This window comes from Salvelinus sp. IW2-2015, linkage group LG1, assembly GCF_002910315.2.
Source record: "Salvelinus sp. IW2-2015 linkage group LG1, ASM291031v2, whole genome shotgun sequence".
NCBI classification, from domain to species: Eukaryota; Metazoa; Chordata; class Actinopteri; order Salmoniformes; family Salmonidae; genus Salvelinus; species Salvelinus sp. IW2-2015.
In genome coordinates, this window is record NC_036838.1 from 41,780,587 (window position 1) to 41,803,089 (window position 22,503).

General features: G+C 41.4%; 1 protein-coding gene across 1 annotated transcript in view; it reads right to left on the reverse strand.

The window, feature by feature from the left end:
• Positions 1-895: 895 nt before the first annotated feature.
• Positions 896-22,503, reverse strand: part of LOC111967738 (leucine-rich repeat-containing protein 38) — a 28,251-nt gene continuing 6,643 nt past the window's right edge. The window contains exon 2 of the mRNA XM_023993055.2: positions 896-4,988. Coding sequence (XP_023848823.1) covers positions 4,741-4,988 — 248 coding nt within the window. The 3' untranslated portion in view covers positions 896-4,740. The remainder of the gene's footprint in view (positions 4,989-22,503) is intronic.

Sequence of the window (22,503 nt, forward strand, 5' to 3'; positions counted from 1 at the left end):
GCCTGATTTCAGCCAACTGACATGCCTTTACGATTTATGTTCACCTGAGCAATCTGCAAAAGCAGCACGGCTGTCAGATGTGAAAGTGAACAATTTACATATGTGCCATTCATTTGGAATAGTGCATTTCCTTTTGTGTGTTGAACTTTGCCTCATAATATGTTTGTATAATTATCGTACATCAACCTTTTTTCCTCTCAATTTTTTTTTATTCCTTTTAAAAGATTATATCAATGCCAACCAGCTCAAATACAGAGGAGAGAGAGATACAAGGACTTCTTAAAGTCTCTTACTTCTGTATATATCACCCTTGCCAAAAATAGAGCAGCATTTGCATACGCACTTTGTGCTAACAGTGTGTGGTAGATAACAAAGCGTGCAGTTACTACAGATATGTTTACTACAGAACACAGGAGGGCTCAGGGACTGACTGAGCCGATCAAACAAACCATTATTGGTCTTCCTGACTGGTATCAGGAAATAATACCATGTACTAGCTCATTATCATCACAAGTTTAGTTTGTGAAAGTTAAGGTGGAGCAGTGAGTTGAGAGTTGACTTTCAGTTACTCTAGTTATTCTATTTTTGCATTTTGCTGTATCCAGTGATCACAACAGGGGAAGAGAGTGTACCTCAGTGTGTTATAAAAGAGTGGTGTGAGATTCTATGTCCATGTATGCCTGTGTGTGCCTGTGTGTGCGTGTGTGTGCCGGTGCGTGTGCGTGTGCGGTGCGTGTGTGTGTGTGTGTGTGTAGTGTGTGTGTATGTGTGTGTGTGTTGTTGTGTGTGTTGTGTGTGTTGGTGTTGTGTGTTTGGGGTGGGTGGGGGGGGGGGGGAACAAGACAGATAATTATTTAAAAATGCCACTTAAAAAAAAAAAAAAAATTTTGCACACATACATTATACATCCTGCTCTGACAATGTTGTTCATAGCTTTTTTTGTTGGAATTACAAATTTAGCAAAAAAACTGTGCAAAGAACATAATTTTCCTAAATGCTGCCAACTGATTGCATGTCAGATCTATGCCAAATTTGATTGGATATGCCATTTGAAGTGTGACTTATTATCAGGTAATAATGTATCAATGCATGTCAAAGATGAAGAGGATGTCCAGGCCATGTATATATATGTTAATGATTTATGTGGTTGACACAATATGACTTTTTCACAGTCTACGAGAATAATGCAATGACCTGGTCAAAATAGTATGTCCCTACGTGTGAAGGCTTACAGGTCTGGTAACAGAAATACAGAAGAAGCCTAATTTACTTTCTTTTGTATGATTTTAAACAGTTTTAATGCTGACAACACAATGGTACTATCTTTATGACATGGATTCAGACAGCTCACAAAGGTCACACCATATGTTTCCAAACATGCTAATTGTTTTTAACGGCCTTGATTCCACTTTTAACTTTTTAAACATAAAGTGGAGTGACATCATCTTATTTTAAGTCAAGAAAAACATACGACAGTATCCATCAGTGACGTGTGTTCTTCAAGGATATAGAACCATTGTCAAGGTGAACTGGCACAGATAGCCAGGAGACCTCCCATGTGATATGTGAAGACACAGAAGAGTTGCATCCCATAGACTTTAATAGAAAAATATACATATGAATCTGGAAAGCAGAAATAAAAACTAGGGTTACATGCTTTGTTCGTATCTAACGATAAATGAATTAATAACTTATCGAATTAATTAAATAAACGCCATGCTGAAAATTGCTCCAAGCTAACTAAAATATTTGTCATATCATTTCACTGTAACTACATAGTAGTTAGAAGTTATCTGCTGTACTTACAAGGTGTATTTCTGTGGTTTTTAGGACCTGAACTTCCATTATGCTAAGGATTCATGTAAGACATATTTGTTATTGCACACTGTTGCTTATTCATGGTAAAACCAATACCTGTCACATTACCCACTGTGATGGATGATTAGTCAGGATARTTAATTTCCTTTATACTGAATATTGTGAATGACACATGCTTGACAATTCATAGATTGCAATTATTGTTACTTCATACTCAATGCTATGTTCACAGGAAACTGCATGAACAGACATGTATTTATCTCAGTGTCTTCATTATGGTTATATGTCTCAATGTTATGCTACACATACTGTATGATGGTCATATGAAAGGTTAACTGAAGCATTTATTCATTTCTCAAACAATAATAAGCAATTCATGTAGCTGTCCATCCTATGCAGTGTTGCCAAGAAAATCTATACACTTGGTCTCCCCTGTAGTCATTGACAACCAATGTTTGATATGCATCCAACACTGGTGCTAGATAACATCATATTCASGGTATGAGAAACTATAATCTGTGGGCTGTAATATAAACTATAATATTCCATGAAAAGGACGTCTTCGTTGTTCATTTATTGCTCAAACTATCCCATTGAAAATGTTGGATGAAATCCAACACTAAACAATATACAGAACATAATGAGCAACCAAGGATAGCATCTGAGAGCTCTGAAGTATCCCTTTTATATGACATCTCTGTGCATCAACTGTATGGTGTACATTGATTCCGAGACTTTTAAGGCCACATTTGACTTATTATTTTCCCCACTGCGAAACACATCACTCGAAAACGCTGCACATGATATTTTGCCCTGTTCATAATGTAATTCCTCCCCCAAAAAATGTGACATTCATAAATGTTCTCTCTTTAAGAGAAAGAATCCAAGTGTACTTTTTTCCACTGTGGATGTTATTCTTTGCTCTGCTTTTTGCATTTTGCAGCTTGACATCCTCTCGTGAATATACCGTTTTTTTATCCATAGCTATAAATGTATTTTTTTCTTGCCATGTGAGGGGAAACCAACTAGCTTAAATGATACATTTGACTAAGCAAGTTAATCAAGGTTTAAAGCAAATTGCAATCTGCATGAAGACCATAAGTGATTTTACAGTTACATCAATTTAATGTTATTTGGCTATACTGTGGATTCCTTTTTATTAAGGACCAACACTACAACACTGTACACTACATAATCCACATGGAAGTCCCTAATGCCCATTTCCTCTAAACCTAATCTTTGGCAGATATAGGCAACACTAGTCCACTCAGTGGAGTTAGGGGCCAAACTCAGATACAACGGTCACCATTTAAAGTGCAGTATTTGACACATCAATTCTATTTTGGTTCTACACCTATAATTATCATTGTTTATTAGATTATATGTATGAAATTTTACACAATTCACAATTCTCAATCTAGGGAACATGTATCATCTGGAAGATGTAAATCTTTTTTTAACATTTYGTTTACTATATTTCCATTGATACAGACAGCTGTGGATATATACTGGATATAAAACCATCCGTAGACCTCGGAGACTACCTGCATATGTCAGATGAATTATATGTTCCATCACAGAACACTCCTTTTACCCCTCCTGCTGCCCTTAATCAATATTGCATTCTGCAACAGCAAAACCATTTTTGCAGAWCGCTAGTTAACCTGTGAGGCAGTCCCAAAATAAAACATATTGAACTCCTTGAGAAGGTAGGACATTCCATTATACTGGACGTAGCTCGGGGAGTGGCACTGGGTGCGGTCGGCTCGTCGGTGMGGCTGAACATTTTAGYGGCCCCCATCTTGATGGTGTACAGACATTTTAGCATTTTTAAGCCAATTTACTGCAATTCAAATAAAAAAATCCCTTGAGCTGAGAGAAATCTTAGCAGATTTAAAGCAAATTTCCTGCAATTCTATTCAATTTCGCCTTGGCTAATGCTGTGTTCTAATGCTTTAACATAATAACAAAATCAATACTGCTAAATGYATTGTTTTTGAAGTGTTCAATTCTCCCTGACTGTCTAGCTTTTGGTGATTGTTAGTTCTCAAAGTTTATATAAAAAAWATATATATATAGCTTTATTATCTTTTTTACATACTTTATATCTGGTTTTAGTCATTTAAGTTTACACTGAAAGTGTTTTTCAATCACGAAAAGTACACTTTTTACGCTGTTTTGGCCCMAAAAAATGCTTAGGTGACCCGCCCAAAGATTATAATGGCAGTCTAAGGCCCTGGTTCAATATGAGACTTACTGTATCCTCCAACAAACATTTTCACTTAGCCAATACTCAGTGCAATCATTTTGGGCTCTAAGAGCCTGCGGCTACTTATAGCTACTTTATTTAAAAATAAATCACAGTTTAATGACTCTGTATGAACGTCTGTAAGATGTAAAAATGTCAAACCAAATGTAAATAGTTTTTCTGAAAATCTGTATTACTTGCTTTTATGTTAATAATAATGTCTTTGTTTGGATATGTCTTTGTTTGGATCTAGGCTGAGCACTGAAAAGCTAACTGCAAAGTATGCAACTCTTTATAAACTTATTATTTTTTCTACATCTTGGTGTTCCTATCGAATCATCAACCACCAGTGAATTTGTGTGTATTAAAGAGCTATTCAGTATGCTTTTAAAGAGCAAACACAGCACACTGTCAACACCATAGACATAGAGAATGATCTATTCTATCTGTGACTATAACTCATTGGGACATGTTTATATATTTTCCACACATGCAGAGAGAACAGCATCTGCAGTATCAGGGCTTTTGGAAAACCACACAAACCAATGCAAAATGTGTCACTCAATCCCTCTATTCCTCTCCCAGTTCTCCACCTGTGTGAGGCGGCAGGTTGGGCAGCATGTTGGGCAGCAGCCTGGTCTCACGGTCAGGCGTGCTCTGGGACACAGTCAGTCTCACTCCTCACTCTCCTCCTCATCTCCCTTAGTGGTTTTGCTTGTGCGCTGGAAACAGTGGACAATGGAGGCCAGGAAGAAGCTGGTCATGATGGCCACTACGGACACAGAGATGCCAGAAAATATGATGATGAGTAAGTCTGTTAAGGTAAGGGTGATCTGACACTCCCGGAAGCTGTCCTGTGATAGCTGGCTCAGGGACACCCGTCTGCCGTCCATGGGTAATGAACACTCCATGCCCTCCACTCCTACAAGGGGACAAGGAAGAGGAATAGAATTAGGACCACACAGAAACCCCAGACATAGAGTCCCCATTATCACATTATCATCATGTAAAACAACTGTCCCCTCTAGCAGAAACAACTACATTAACCTTCACAAATAACAGCAATTCTCAACTATTGAGATATTGACCTCTAAATGCAATAATAACATACAAAGAGTTTTTGTTAATCCAATACTCGTTTTATTACATCTTACTTATTAAATGGAAAGTCTGGATTGGTTTCAAATTCTATGAATTATGATCCTTGGCGGTAAATAGAAGTCAATTAACCAAACAAATACCTTGGAATAACCTCTGTTTTTTATTTACAGCATTGTCTGGGACAACCAGAGGTAAGGAGCACGTTCACTGAACTCATCTCAAGATGGAACCATAATAAATCGGTCGCCAGTGTCCAAGTCACTTTGACATGTCGTTTACAATRACAAAAACGACAACACATTGTGGATTTCAAGGTTAGTTTCCACTCATCCCATTTTGAGGAAAGAACAAACCATGGGTATTTTTCGTTCGTAATGTCATTAGTCTTAATTCTGAGTCCCAAGGTGACATGAGCTGTGGATCATAGCCTCACTGAACCAATTTGTTAACATTGAGTAAATATTTGAAGTGCCGTTGACATGCCCTGTGCTGTGCTGATGGGATAACATTATGTGAGATGAGAGAGCTGGCTAGATTACAGGCTGTAGTAGTTCCACTGATTCTACCTATGCGTATGGAAGGCTTTGAGGTCTGCACTGTGTGAGAGAGATTTTCAGGTGGCTATATAATTCCCAAATCTGAACAGATACAAAATCGAATTATGTATTCTGGCAACTTCTAACACCCTTATAATACTACAGTATGTACTTTCAATCCAGGACTAAATTGCCAGCTGAGCTAATACTGCATTCGTTCGTCTACTACCTCATTGATTTTTATGCTGTCTAGAATAGTAATGAAAGTAATGAACAAACAAGCCTCTTGACATTGGCTGCTGCAATAAAGTTGTTTGAAAACACTGCAAGGTTAAACAGCTGATTAATTGGTCTAATTAGCTCCTGTATAGTGTTCTGCATTATAATCATGGCTGTTTAGCTTGTAGAGAAACATATCTGACTCAAGTCCACATGATGAAGAGAATTGATTCGATACATAGTGGCTTTTTTGATTGAAAGGCATGTTTATAGTTGTCTTACACATGAGCTCTGCAAGGCACTGGTTAGTCCCTGACACTGACACTCTTATTGACTTCTGAYCTCTACATTCATCACTGTACAGCTGACCACATCCCTTTCTTCCCATAACATTGTTGCATAGTTACAGCACAGGCCATTGTCAACACAGTTTAAGCATGACAACACCTAGCAAAGGTATAAAATGAGATAAAACAATTCTACTCGAACAAGGCTGGCCGCTTGGGAGGACAACCGCATACAGTAAATAAATTGGCTCTTTACACTGGGATGAAAAAGCTAGACATATCAAAGAAAATGTTAACTCACAGGTGGACAGAGAGAAAGCCTATTGGAGGTGGGCCACATGCCAAAGCATGCATGCATATATGTTTTCTCAGTCTCTCACAAACACACACACACACAGCTCATTATGTTCTGCTGTCAACATTACAATCCACTCTGCTTTAGGACTTGCCATCCATGCAGTGTGGAATGTGGAATTCATTTTTTTTTAAATAAATCTAAGGTGCCAAAGGATTATGTTACAGTTGATCTGCAGAGTTGTTCTATGGAGTTATTCAAGGAAGGAAAGAGAGGAAGGCTTTAAACCACTCTCACTTGATTATCTTACCTAGTTATTTTCTGATAATCTCATTTTGCTATTTTGTAGCTTTGGCAAGTATGTGTTTCCTATCTCAGTTCGCTCCTCTCCCTGTAAGTTTTACAGACGCTCCCCACCCCGTAGCTACAACCCTTCTAATTTAGTGTACCCTGCGTGCACAACCCATGTGGAATTCCTAGTCTCCAGCAGCGTTTGGATGCCGATCTGCCGATCTGCTGTCAATATGGCTGAGTTCATCTCAGTCTATGTTGCCCTTTTTGGCCCTGATGGAGACATGTATTTTCCCGGAGAACACCACTCCAGCTGCTCTCTCGTCATCTGACCATGTGTTCACTCATAATCTGGGAGCATCTGGTGGCACAGGGCTAATTATTGTCTCCTTAGGGAGTGACCGTTATTTATAATGAGGGTTACATGGAGAAAATAGGACCTCTCTGAAATGAAAATGGATGGCCCTCTCAACAGCAAAATATATTTCACCTAAATCCTCCCTGAAAAAAAGCAAGTGATCCTCCCTATACCCAAAATAATGAATGAAAGTGGATAGTAGAGAACATGTCTACCGTTTACTCTCACTTTCTGAACAGACCAGTGCCTTGCCTTAGATATGCAGTTTTAGAAACTGTTCTTCGTCCTGTAAGCATTACATGGCAACGCAGGAAATTTGATAGTGCACAGGGATGGTGGACGGAAGGTTGTGCATTTGAAGACCCACCGTGGAAAAGGGAGAAAGATCTCCTTTATAGTAAAAGTATTGCATGAATCTATCATCGTATTTGCATGTCAGAGAAAAAAAATGTATTTTTAACATTCTACATCATTTTTCATATTAGCAGAGTCTTTTTTTATAAATCAAATTCCACACAGAAGGACAGAGAGATAGGCGTGTGTTCATCTCATCATATTTCTCCAATGCCAAATCAGTGGGACTTGTTTGCAACGAAACTGTCCCTCTTTGCAAATAATTAAATCTAAGATGTAATTAGGAATCTGAGCATGGCACTTTCAAAAATTAGGCCTACCTTTCCACCGACAGACAGAATAGACTTACCTTTCCACCCCAGACAGAATAGACTTACCTTTCCACCCCAGACAGAATATATCTACCTTTCCACCCCAGACAGAATAGACCTACCTTTCCACCCCAGACAGAATAGATCTACCTTTCCACCCCAGACAGAAATAGATCTACCTTTCCACCCAAGACAGAATAGACCTACCTATCCACCCAAGACAGAATAGACCTACCTTTCCACCGCAGACAGAATAGACCTACCTTTCCACCCAGACAGAATAGATCTACCTTTCCACCCAGACAGAATAGACCTACATTTCCACCCCAGACAGAATAGACCTACCTTTCCACCCCAGACAGAATAGACCTACTTTCCATCCCAGACAGAATAGACTACCTTTCCACCCCAGACAGAATAGACCTACCTTTCCACCCCAGACAGAATAGACCTACCTTTCCACCCCAGACAGAATAGACCTACCTTCACCCCAGACAGAATAGAACAAACCTTTCCACCCCAGACAGAATAGACTTATCTTTCCACCCCAGACAGAATAGACCTACCTTTCCACCCCAGACAGAATAGACCTACCTTTCCACCCCAGACAGAGTAGACCTACCTTCCACCCCAGACAGTAGACCTACCTTTCCACCCCAGACAGAGTAGACCTACCTTTCCACCCCAGACAGAATAGATCTACCTTTCCACCCCAGACAGAATAGACCTACCTTTCCACCCCAGACAGAATAGATCTACCTATCCACCCCAGACAGAATAACCTATCTTTCCACCCCAGACAGAATAGACCTACCTTTCCACTCCAGACAGAATAGATTCTACCTTTCCAACCCAGACAGAATAGACCTACCTTTCCACCCCAGACAGAATAGACCTACCTTTCCACCCCAGACAGAATAGACCTACCTTTCCACCCCAGACAGAATAGACTACCTTTCCACTCCCAGACAGAATAGATCTACCTTTCCACCCCAGACAGAATGACCTACCTTTCCACCCCAGACAGAATAGATCTACCTTTCCACCCCAGACAGAATAGATCTACCTTTCCACCCAAGAAGAATAGACCTACCTATCCACCCAAGACAGAATAGACCTACCTTTCCACCGCCAGACAGAATAGACCTACCTTTCCACCCCAGACAGAATAGATCTACCTTTCCACCCCAGACAGAATAGACTACATTTCCACCCCAGACAGAATAGACCTACCTTTTCCACCCCAGACAGAATAGACCTACCTTTCCATCCCGAACAGAATAGACCTACCTTTCCACCCCAGACAGAATAGACCTACCTTTCCACCCCAGACAGAATAGACCTACCTTTCCACCCCAGACAGAATAGACCTACCTTTCCACCCAGACAGAATAGACAAACCTTTCCACCCCAGACAGAATAGACTTATCTTTCCACCCCGACAGAATAGAACCTACCTTTCCACCCCAGACAGAATAGACCTACCTTTCCCACCCCAGACAGAGTAGACCTACCTTTCCACCCCAGACAGAGTAGACCTACCTTTCCACCCAGACAGAGTAGACCTACCTTTTCCACCCCAGACAGAATAGATCTACCTTTCCACCCCAGACAGAATAGACCTACTTTCCACCCCAGACAGAATAGATCTACCTATCCACCCCAGACAGAATAGACCTACCTTTCCACCCCAGAAAGAATAGACCTACCTTTCCACTCCAGACAAATAGATCTACCTTTCCAACCCAGACAGAATAGACCTACCTTTCCAACCCAGACAGAATAGACCTACCTTTCCACCCCAGACAGAGTAGACCTACCTTTCCCCCCAGACAGAATAGACCTACCTTTCCACCCCAGACAGAGTAGACCTACCTTTCCACCCCAGACAGAATAGATCTACCTTTCACCCCAGACAGAATAGACCTACCTTTCCACCCCAGACAGAATAGATCTACCTTTCCACCCCAGACAGAATAGACCTACTTTCCACCCCAGACAGAATAGATCTACCTTCCACCCCAGACAGAATAGACCTACCTTTCCACCCCAGACAGAATAGACCTACCTTTCCACTCCAGACAGAATAGATCTACCTTTCCACCCAGACAGAATAGACCTACCTTTCCACCCCAGACAGAATAGACCTACCTTTCCACCCAGACAGATAGACTACTTTCCACCCCACAGATAGACCTACCTTTCCACCCCAGACAAATAGACTACCTTTCCACCCCAGACAGAATAGATCACCTTCCACCCCAGACAGAATAGACCTACCTTTCCACCCCAGACAGAGTAGACCTACCTTTCCACCCCAGACAAGAGTAGACCTACCTTTCCACCCCAGACAGAGTAGACCTACCTTCCACCCCAGACAGAATAGATCTACCTTTCACCCCAGACAGAATAGACCTACCTTTCCACCCCAGAAGAATAGATCTACCTATCCACCCCAGACAGAATAGACCTACCTTTCCACCCAGACAGAATAGACTTACCTTTCCACCCCAGACAGGAATAGACCTACCTTTCCACCCCAGACAGAATAGACTTACCTTTTCCACCCCAGACAGAATAGACCTACCTTTCCACCCCAGACAGAATAAACCTACCTTTCCACCCCAGACAGAAATAGACTTACCTTTCCACCCCAGACAGAATAGACCTACCTTTCCACTCCAGACAGAATAGATCTACCTTTCCAACCCAGACAGAATAGACTACTTTCCACCCCAGACAGAATAACCTACCTTTTCACCCCAGACAGAATAGACCTACCTTTCCACCCCAGACAGAAGATATCGACCTTTCCACCCAGACAGAAATAGACCTACCTTTCCACCCCAGACAGAATAGACCTACCTTTCCACCCCAGACAGAAATAACCTACCTTTCCACCCCAAGACAGAATAGACTTACCTTTCCACCCAAGACAGAATAGACCTACCTTTTCCACCCAGACAGAATAGACTTACCTTTCACCCCAGACAGAATAGACCTACCTTTCCACCCCAGACAGAATAGACTTACCTTTCCACCCCAGACAGAATAGACCTACCTTCCACCCCAGACAGAATAAACCTACCTTTCCACCCCAGACAGAATAGACCTACCTTTCCACCCCAGACAGATAGACTTACATTTCCACCCCAGACAGAATAGACCTACCTTTCCACTCCAGACAGAATAGATCTACCTTTCCAACCCAGACAGAATAGACCTACCTTTCCACCCCCAGACAGAATAGACCTACCTTTTCACCCCAGACAGAATAGACCTACCTTTCCACCCCAGACAGAATAGAATCTACCTTTCCACCCCAGACAAATAGACCTTACCTTTCCACCCCAGACAGAATAGACCTACCTTTCCACCCAGACAGAATTAACCTACCTTCCACCCCAGACAGAATAGACTTACCTTTCCACCCCAGACAGAATAGATCACCTATCCACCCCAGACAGAATAGACCTACCTTTCCACCCAGACAGAAGACCTACTTCCCTCCAGACAGAATAGATCTACCTTTCCAACCCAGACAGAATAGACCTTACCTTTCCACCCCAGACAGAATAGACCTACCTTTTCCACCCCAGACAGAGTAGACCTACCTTTCCACCCCAGACAGAGTAGACCTACCTTTCCACCCCATACAGAGTAGACCTACCTTTCCACCCCAGACAGAATAGATCTACCTTTCACCCCAGACAGAATAGACCTACCTTTCCACCCCAGACAGAATAGACTTACCTATCCACCCCAGACAGAATAGACCACCTTTCCACCCCAGACAGGTAGACTTACCTTTCCACCCCAGACAGAGTAGACCTACCTTTCCACCCCAGACAGAGTAGACCTACCTTTCCACCCCAGACAGAATAGACCTACCTTCCACCCCAGACAGAATAGACCTACCTTTCCACCCCAGACAGAATAGATCTACCTATCCACCCCAGACAGAATAGACCTACCTTTCCACCCCAGACAGAATAGACCTACCTTTTCACCCCAGACAGAATAGACCTACCTTTCCACCCAGACAGAATAGATCTACCTTTCCACCCCAGACAGAATAGCTTACCTTTCCACCCCAGACAGAATAGACCTACCTTTCCACCCCAGACAGAATAACCTACCTTCCACCCCAGACAGAATAGACCTACCTTCCACCCCAGACAGAATAGACTTACCTTTCCACCCCAGACAGAATGACCTACCTTTCCACTCCAGACAGAATAGATCTACCTTTCCAACCCAGAAAGATAGACCTACCTTTCCACCCCAGACAGAATAGACCTACCTTTTTCACCCCAGACAGAATAGACCTACCTTTCCACCCCAGACAGAATAGATCTACCTTTCCAACCCCAGACAGAATAGACCTACCTTTCCACCCCAGACAGAATAGACCTACCTTTCCACCCCAGACAGAATTAACCTACCTTTCCACCCCAGACAGAAATAGACTTAACTTTCCACCCAAGACAGAATAGACCTACCTTTCCACCCCAGACAGAATAGACCTACCTTATCCCCCCCAGACAGAATAGACCTACCTTTCCACCCCAGACAGAATATACCTACCTATCCACCCCAGACAGAATAGACCTACCTTTCCACCCCAGACAGAATAGACCTACCTCCACCCCAGACAGAATAGACCTACCCTTCCACCCAGACCAGAATAGACTTACCTTTCCACCCCAGACAGAATAGACCTACCTTTCCACCCCAGACAGAATATACCTACCTTTCCACCCCAGACAGAATAGACTTACATTTCCACCCCAGACAGAATAGACCTACCTTTCCACCCCAGACAGAATAGACCTTACCTTTTCCACCGCAGACAGAATAGACCTACCTTTCCACCCCAGACAGAATAAATCTACCTTTCCACCCCAGACAGAATAGATCTACCTTTCCACCGACAGGACAGAATAGACTTACCTTTCCACCCCAGACAGAATAAACCTACCTTTCCACCCCAGACAGAATAGATCTACCTTTCCACCCCAGACAGGATATATTCTAACCTTTCCCCCAGACAGAATGGATCTACCTTTCCACCGCAAGACAGAATAGACCTACCTTTCCCACCCAGACAGAAAGGATCTACCATTCCACCCCAGACAGAATAGGATCTACCGACGCGCAGAACAATTTAAGCTTTAACTACTGGCTACTCTTTTTCCGTGGCTTAAAACAATGAAGAAGGTCACAACTATTTCCTTAAAAGGTCTCTGGGCTTAAACATTTCTATTGTACATAAAATGATATCCTTAATCAATTATAGTTGACAGAATTAGGTTATTCCAAGCAAATTCAATGTTTCTCTCCTCGGCTATTAGAAGGCGTAGTCTTCAGCCTATGAATGTCACATATCGAATGTATCTCCCGAGGTGGCCGCAGTGGTCTAGGGCAGCTGCATCGCAGTGCTTAGCTGCGCCAACCAGAGTCTCTGCGGTTCGCGCCCAGGCTGGGCTGGGGTTCGCGCCCAGGCTCTGTCGAGCCAGGCCGGCAACCGGAGATCCTGGGGCGACGCCACAATGGCATAGCGTCTCCGGGTTAGGGAGGGTTTGGCCGGTCAGGGAGGGTTTGGCCTGGTAGGGATATCCTGTCTCAGATGTAAAAAAAAAGTATACTTATATATATTTTAAAAAAATGTAATAAATTGTAATGCACTCTACGTTAAGTCTCTCTGGATATAGAAGCGTCTGCTTCATTGGCCAGTAGGGAATCACTTGTCTTCAGTATGTAAAAAAAAAAAAATGTTAAAAAAAATAAGTATGCGCACTCTACTGTAATCGCTCTGGATAAGGAGCGTTGCTAAATGACTAAAATGTAAATTGTAAATGAAAGAAACGGAACAATGGAAATGCCTATGTGCCATCGTAGTAGTGTTCAGTAACACTTTACTTGAAACCCAACTTTTTGAATGATGACTGACAACGGTCATGTATGGTGATAGACCTATCTGGGCTTATATGATTATGCTTCTCGACAGCGTAATAAAGTGGTATTTTCTTAGTCCAAGTAAGTGACAGAGGATTGGTCATAATGCTTCATGACAGTGTCATAAAGTGTATTTTCTACAAGTTTTAAAAATAGAATGAAAAAACATGGACTGTGAAGAATGCATACACAAACAACAAAAGGATTTAGAGAAACAAACTTTCAAACGAAAGGAAACTACTTATCAGGGAAAAAATTCATTTGGAATAAATGTGGGGTTTGCGGGCTAATTATTGTCTCCTTAGGGAGTGACCTTATTTATAATGAGGGTTACATGGAGAAAAAATGGACCTCTCTGAAATGAAAATGGATGGCCCTCTCACAGCAAAATATATTTACCTAAATCCTCCCTGAAAAAAGCAAGTGCCTCCCTATACCCAAAATAATGAAAAGTGGATAGTAGAGAACATGTACTCCGTTTACTCCGTTACTCTCACTTTCTGAACAGACCAGTGCCTTGCCTTAGATATGCAGTTTTAGAAACTGTTCTTCGTCCTGTAAGCATTACATGGCAACGCAGGAAATTTGATAGTGCRCAGGGATGGTGGACGGAAGGTTGTGCATTTGAAGACCACCGTGGAAAAGAGGAGAAAGATCTCCTTTATAGTAAAAGTATTGCATGAATCTATCATCGTATTTGCATGTCAGAGAAAAAAATTGTATTTTTTAACATTCTACATAATTTTTCATATTAGCAGAGTCTCCACACAAGAATGGACAGAGAGATAGGCATGTGTGTTCATCTCATCATATTTCTGTGGGGTGTGACACTGTTATGTAGGTTTCATAACCAGAAAATAATACAATATATGTCACAACAGGTGTAAATATTGGTTTTGACAGTGTTATGACCATATTATGACAGGTTATGACAAGTTATGCCAGCTGGTATGACATATTATGACATGTTATGACACTGGGTGTCAAGTAAAGTGTTACCTTAGTTTCTTTCCACTGTATTTTACAGCTTGTTTCTAGCATAAAGCATTGCGGACCAAAGCACTGTTATAGATCACTTTATATAATCAGATCTGTTTTATTTTCTTAACAATCTTAAATAACTCTCACGGCACCCCAAAAGTATTTTCCCACTAGCACTGGCTTTGCTGATGAATACTTTGTTGAGGGAAAATGTACATGATACGATTGTGATGTGTTGTTGYCTCATCTGGCTATCTTAAGATGAATGCACTAATTGTAAGTCGCTCTTGATAAGAGCATYTGCTAAATTACCTAAATGTAAAATATCTACTCATTTAGAATCATTGCTGTTCCGCATAAAACTTTGAAGTGCATGACAACGTCATACACCTAACCATACTGTTAGCTTTTTCACTACAGTGTAAATGTGCACCACCTATACATTACAGGCTTCCCATGTTACGAAACAGGTATAAAATGGGATTGCATGGTCAGATGGAAAGTTCACCTGGACAGCCCAAGAAAGTTTATAAAGAGGCTGCACATAAATTCCACTCAAGGTTGAGAGGAGTCAGATATAGTCTTGGGATCCTTTACATTGCTAAAACCAGCTGTATTGTCAACTTGAATAAGAGATGAATGGCCTCTGCTTTTCACACGGAACTTTGCATTGCAAACTCWTGACCCAGGAGACCCAGCCTTAGGCTCTGAGATGGGCCTGTCTCTGGTAATTCTGCCCGAGCATCTCCCTACACTTTGATTAATGAGATTGGAGAGCAAAGTTTGCCTGCAGAGTCCTGTTGGAGTTACTGTATTTACGATATCCTGCTCCTAGTGGGGTACGACGACAGGCCCTATTTTCCTCCAGCACTAAATTAATCCCTGCTTAGGTGACAGCGGATATTTTTTTACCTGTGCTGATTATCTTGTAGTTAACACATTATTTTTATAGATACATTATGCAGGAGGCCACAGACACTTTTTCGGTATGTGGAAATGACTGAAAAAGGGTGAAATCGGTTTAAACTGAAAACAATTGGCCTTGATTCTTGTGGAAATGGAGCAGTTTCATGCTATTACCATTTCTTTAATAGAGAAAAAATAGGTTATATAACGCACCATGGTCCACCCACAGCTTTTTCTCCCCAAATGGAGAGAKTTTTTCTGTGAGCAGAGCCTTGGATTAGGGCCACTGTGCCTCCGGTCATATACAGTATTAGTGTAATTTACATACGCTAAGGGCTCTATTCAAGCACTACAGATTCCACAATAGAAATGTAAAGGTAATTTCCGATTTAGCCGACATATGCAGCATTTACCTTGAATACAGTCTCTGATAAAGCAGGAATATTGCCTATAAATATCAAACACGCTGAAAAGCTTAACTTCCGCGATGCGGATTGAATAGAGCCCTAAGCTTCAGTGGACACCTGTTACACAAATCCTCCTGATTATATAATTCTGACATGAGAATTCTCACTGGGACTCTCTCCAAAATACTGTCTGTCATGTGTAGGAAATCAAACTAGGATGTTTGTCTGGTAGACAGACAGTATTTTGGAGAGAGTCCCAGTGAGAATTCTCATGTCAGAATTATATCAGGTTCCTCAGTCCCTGTCACAGTCTCTGTAGTTTCTCTTGACACACTGTTTGGTTCTGGGTGCTGGGACGTGGCATCTACCATTCCTTCGAAATCTAAAAGGTTCTTTAAATGTATGGAAGACTGCAGATGTGTCCCTTAGCACACAGCAAATTGGCCAGTGTTAATGAGTGTTGATTTTTCAGGGTAACATTTCTAGTGTTGATTCAAGAGTKAAATTAACACTGTAAAGAGTTAAATTAATACCCAGTGGTGTAAAATAACCCCAGTGTTGGTGTTAATAACCAGTGTTAAAGCAAAACCACACCCATCATTATCATATGCAGGTAGATTTTTTAAATAGTTTGTTTCAATATATATGTTTTTGCAGGGTTATTCCAGTGTAGATGTTTAAGGTAGTCTCATAKCTTAGTCTTCCCAACCCTGGCAGTCTTTCTGAATGCAGGTTGCGGGTTTAAAAAAATTGTACATCCCCACTTCAGCTGGATTCCAAAAGGAATTATACTGAAAAGAAATATGAAACTATTTAAAATATTTTACTGAGTTACAGTTAATATAAGGAAATCAGTCAATTGAAATAAATTAACTAGGCCATAATCGATGGATTTCACATGAATGGGCAGGAGCGCAACCATGGGTGGGCCTGGGAGGGCATGCTAATTTCACGCTCCCTCAAAACTTGAGACATCTGTGGCATTGTGTTGTGTGACAAAACTGCACATTTTAGAGTTTCATTGTATTGTCTCCAGCACAAGAGGCACCTGTGTAATGATCATGCTGTTTAATCTGCTTCTTGATATGCCACACATGTCAGGTGGATGGATTATCTTGGCAAATGAGAAATGCTCCCTAACAGGGATGTAAACAAATTAAAACACAAAATGTGAGAGAAATAAGCTTGATTTCCATGATTTTATTTCAGCTCATGAAACATGACACCAACACTTTACATGTTGCATTTATATTTTTGTTCAGTATACAGTACATATCACTTTGCAAGCCAGCAGAATGTGACTTGCATGCCTGGTATGGCCGGTAAAATGATGAGTTTCAGGGCACTTTATTAGGATAAAACTAGGCCCATCAAGCTCTATGATGAAACTGTCTCTCATGAGGACTGCCACAGGAAAGGAAGACTCAGAGTTACCTTTTCTGCAGAGGAAAGGTTCATTAGAGTTTCTTGCYTCAGAAATTGCAGCCCAAATAAATGCTTCACACAGTTCAAGTCACAGACACATTCAACATCAACTGTTCAGAGGAGACTTCGTGAATCAGACCTTCATGGTCGAATTGCTGCAAAAACCCTCTACTAAAGGACACCAATAAGAAGAAGAGAATTGCTTAGGCCAAGAAACACAAGCAATGGACRTTAGACCGGTGGAAATCTGTCCTTTGGTCTGATGAGTCCAAATTTGAGATTTCTGGTTCCAATCGCCGTGTCTTTGTGAGACGCAGAGTAGGTGAACGGATGATCTCTGCATGTGTGGTTCCCACCGTGAAGCATGGAGGAGGTGTGATGGTGTGGGTGTGCTTTGCTGGTGACACTGTCTSTGATTTATTTAGAATTCAAGGCACACTTAACCAGCATGGCTACCATAGCATTCTCCACCRACACACCATCCCATCTGGTTTGCTCTTAGTGGGACTATCATTTGTTTGTCAACAGGACAAGAAAGAAAGTGATGGAGTGCTGCATCAGATGACCTGGTCTCGACAATCACATGAGTTTCAACCCAATTGAGATGGTTTGGGATGAGTTGGACCACAGAGTGAAGGAAAAGCAGCCAACAAGTGCTCAGCATACGTGGGAACCCCTTCAAGACTGTTGGAAAAGCATTCCAGGTGAAGCTGGTTGAGAGAATGTCAAGAGTGTGCAAAGCTGTCATCAAGGCAAAGGGTGGCTACTTTGAAGAATCTAAAATCTAAAATATATTTTGATTTGTTTAAAACTTTTTGGTTACTACCTGATTCCATATGTGTTTTTTCATAGTTTTAATGTCTTCACTATTATTCTACAATGTAGAAAATAGTACAAAATAAAGAAAAACCTTTTGAATGAGTAGGTGTTTTCAAACTTTTGACTGGTACTGTAAATGGGCAACGTAATGTTTGGAGTCATAGAATATGATGCAGCTCGAAACCAGTCAGGTTTGCCAGGAGGCACAGGTATGGRAAACCATATGGATAGGTTACAGCTAGTGTCTGCTCTTGAGGGATTACAATCAGTATTACAGGCAGCCTTGGGGATAGGCTGTCCTTTTGTAACCCACTCCCTGTCTCCTGAGGGATTTATCGAGCTGACTGTCGTAGGCTGATATCGGAGGCTTGTCTCTCCTCCCACTTCAACACCACAGTGGCTGTAGTGATTGATTCCACTCTCGATACCAGAGAAGTGAGAATCATTAGATGGACCCATGGAATAAAGGCACAAGTCTCGTAATTTCCAATTAAACTGTGGAATGGGCWTTGTTACTTACATACTTTCTGGGTATGTTTTTGTAATTTCCAGGTATTGTATTACTGTATTTACAAGCAGATCAAGTGGTTGCAGGTGAATAATAGCAAGGCCCTTGCTTTATGGTAGCCTTTAGTATTGGGTGCACAAGCATCCCCCAATCCCTAATTTGAGCCTGCCTGATTTTAAAGCAGACAGAAAGAGACATAATCACACAGACAGAGAGAGGGTGAAATTACTCAAAGACAATCAAAGAGAAGAAATCTGAGAAGAAGAAGAAMATAGAGTCAGAGGGAGAGAGAGAGTGAGAAGAGACAAAAAAGAGATGGGGTAGAGTGTCTGAATGCACAAATTGACAACCCTTCATGTGACAGCGATGCCAAGGATGAATCATTCAAATCATGAAGAGATTTCCTTATGCACAGGGACTCAGTGATCTCATAGTTAAATGGGGATACTCTCAGCACAAACATTTAGCATGGCTCATTCAAAACACACATGCGCACACAAGAACAGACACAAAGCCCACAACTGTATAAAGCACTGGTTAGATCCTTCTTTGGTCAGAATAATACACTTGCCATTTAGACATCAATTACTCACATAGCACTTTTTGATTGCTTGCTAACCTATACACCTCAATGTGAGCTTGCATTAATTTTTCAACATTAAATAAACATTAAATGAGGCCAAGGTCAAATACACTCTCTTCTCAAGTAAGGGATGGATCAACATTTATAAAATGGGTACCTGGAGGAAAATGGGGGAGTGTCGTGATTTTTCAATTTCAGTTAAATGGAGGGTTTCGTATTTTTTCAATCTAGTCCAGGGGAGGGTCATGTAATTTGTAATTGATGAAATGTCAATATTTCWATTTTTTGTATTAGTTGCTTATTARGGTATATATTGATGTGTTGCCGATGCCGCCCCTCATCTCAAATGATCCATAGCCTATGTGACCCAATCCAGGAAACTAGGCGTATGTCACAAGTCACAACTTCACAGGAGAGCCGTTTGAATGTAAGTTTTTTTTATTTTATCAAAATGCGTTTTTTKGGCAGAAATGCCTTCTTGAACATCTGAACTTTCATGTGCCTTAATAATAAACTTGTATGCCATCTGTAAATACGAATACAATTGTGAAATTGGTTAAGCCACAGAGAAAGTAAGCAACCTTCCCACTAGACATGATTGGCTGAGATAATGAGTTGGCTGGACTTGCCGAGAGATGAATTCGGATTGGTCTGCCATATAGAAGGCTTCTGTCTATTTGAGCTCGTCAGTCTGTGTTGGTAATCCTGTCGAAGCGACATTAAAATGGTTTTATTGTGTATTGGAGCTGCATAAGTGTTGCTCTCTACTTCCTGATCAAGTTTTGAAATCGGTGAAATTAGAGTATGATAGCTAAAGAGAAAACACCTGTCTACAGATTGCATCTTCAAACTGAGGGCAACCGTGGTATGGCATTCCTGACAGGGAGACACGTCCATCATGCATGATGATGTATAAAGAAAGTCCAGCGTTAGCTAGCTACGTTTTCAGATATTACACATTTCTAATTTTGAAATAATTTAATTTCAAGCTAAAGTGTACTGTTAGCTAGATAGCTAATGTTAGCCGGYTGGCTCCCTAACTGACATTATTATTCGTATCCCAGAGCCGTATTCATGCAGGGTAGTAACGACATGATTTGGCACTGTGTTCATTGATGTTTAAMTAGCTAACATTAGCTAGCTGGCTCGTTAGCTAACGTTACATGACGTGTGTACAACACCCGTTGAATATGGCTGGCGTCAGTAAACGTCTGTAAAAAAGCGTAATGAAATTGTTGCCAGCAGAGCTGGTTAGGCTGTTTTCATGTCATCCATAGGTAAACAAATCATCGGTCAGAGCGTAAATTGTGCGCTCCGAGAGCGAAACGAGATGGGTGGGGCTAAAGCTTATGAGGGTGTGAACAATGCTGAATGGGTGTAGACAAAGAAGAGCTCTTCACTATATACCAAAACATTCAAAGGCCAATTTCTCAAAAGTGAGTTTACAAGTTGATCAACTTTCAAAGCAGAATTACTTTCCCATTGTTCCTCAAATGCAGTTTATGATATACCATTTTCTCTACAGTCTCTACATTTATCTAATGTAAAAAACACTATTTCAAATTTTGCTACATAAGACCGAATCCAGGTGGTGAGTCACCTATAGGCTATAGCCTATGAAGTGCATGCTCGAAGAAGCACAGAGCAAAGTTATATTTCTAAGAAAATGTACTTCCTTCCAGAGTCTTTTGCACTGCTAGGATGTTGTAAATAACACTAGGCTGCATTACACACTGCAATGGATATTCCAACCTTGAGCCCAGGCCTGCTCTGCTCTTGCTAATTCAAACTTTTTTGTGCTGCCTAACCAATGCTGTGCTGTGTAGGCCTACAGTGGCAGTTCAGGAGAAGAGTCAAATAATTATTCCGAAAATAATTTTTGATTAGGCCTATTCCCAGAATTATATTCTTGCGTGCGGACTACCCTATAGCCTATGGTCTGTTCAGTTTGAGAAGGAGAGCGCGAAGATGAGAAGAAGGACCGGAGGTCAACTTTGATAGCTTGCTACTACTATAATTTATTGTAATAAAAACTAAATGTTTCTTTCCATTATATATTTATCAGATTTATTGACGTCACAATAAGCCAGATTCGAGTAACTTACAATGTGGTGTTGAAACTTGAAGCAGCAGCCACGGCACAATCAATCGGAAATGGACAGCTAATGCTGCTAAAAGTAGGCAAATTCGAGTAGGCATAATTGATTTCAACAACAAGAGGGCTTTGTGTTGTAGCAATTTCTTCCTATTACATTTTCTTTTGTATTTTACCCCCTATTTCTCCCCAAATGTAGATATTGTCTCATTGCTGCCACTCCCCAATGGGCTCGGAAGGCTAAGGTGGAGTCATGCGTCCTCCGAAACATGACCCGCCAAAMAGCACATCTTAACACCCACCCGCTTCACCCGGAAGCCAGCCGCACCAATATGTCAGAGGAAACACTGTTCAACTGATGACCGGGGTCAGCCTGCAGACACCCGGCCCGCCACAAGGAGTCACTAGAGCGCGATGAGCCAAGTAAAGTCCCCCCGGCCAAACCCTCCCCTAACCCGGACAGCAATTGTGCGCCGCCCTATGGGACTCCCAATCACAGCTGTTTGTGATACAGCCCGAGATCGAACCCGGGTCTGTAGTGACACCTTGAGCACTTCGATGCAGTGCCTTAGACTGCTGCGCCACTCGGGAGGCTATTTCTTCCTATTTAAGAAATAATAGTTAGGCCTACCTGTTTGACAGACAAAATTAGTCTATAGGGTGCTACATCCATAGATTTGCCGGCCAATTCCTCCACCCACCAGGCACTTCTTAAATAGCCTACCTCCGTGTCGGGGCGCTTAAGTTAAAACCAGGAGTTGAATTGACGGGGAATGAAAGGGTATTCCTTAGGCATACATTTTATTAAAGAAAATGACAAAAAGTACAGGCCTACTCCTTGTTAGCTTAAGAAAATAAAACAGATCTGATTATATACATTGATCGATAACAGCACTTTGTTCTGTGATGCTTTAAAATATCTGGGAAAATATCTGGGAAAGACTCCGATGTATATGGGGATATCATTGTTTCATTTATTTGACATTCAGAGGCTGAGCTACAA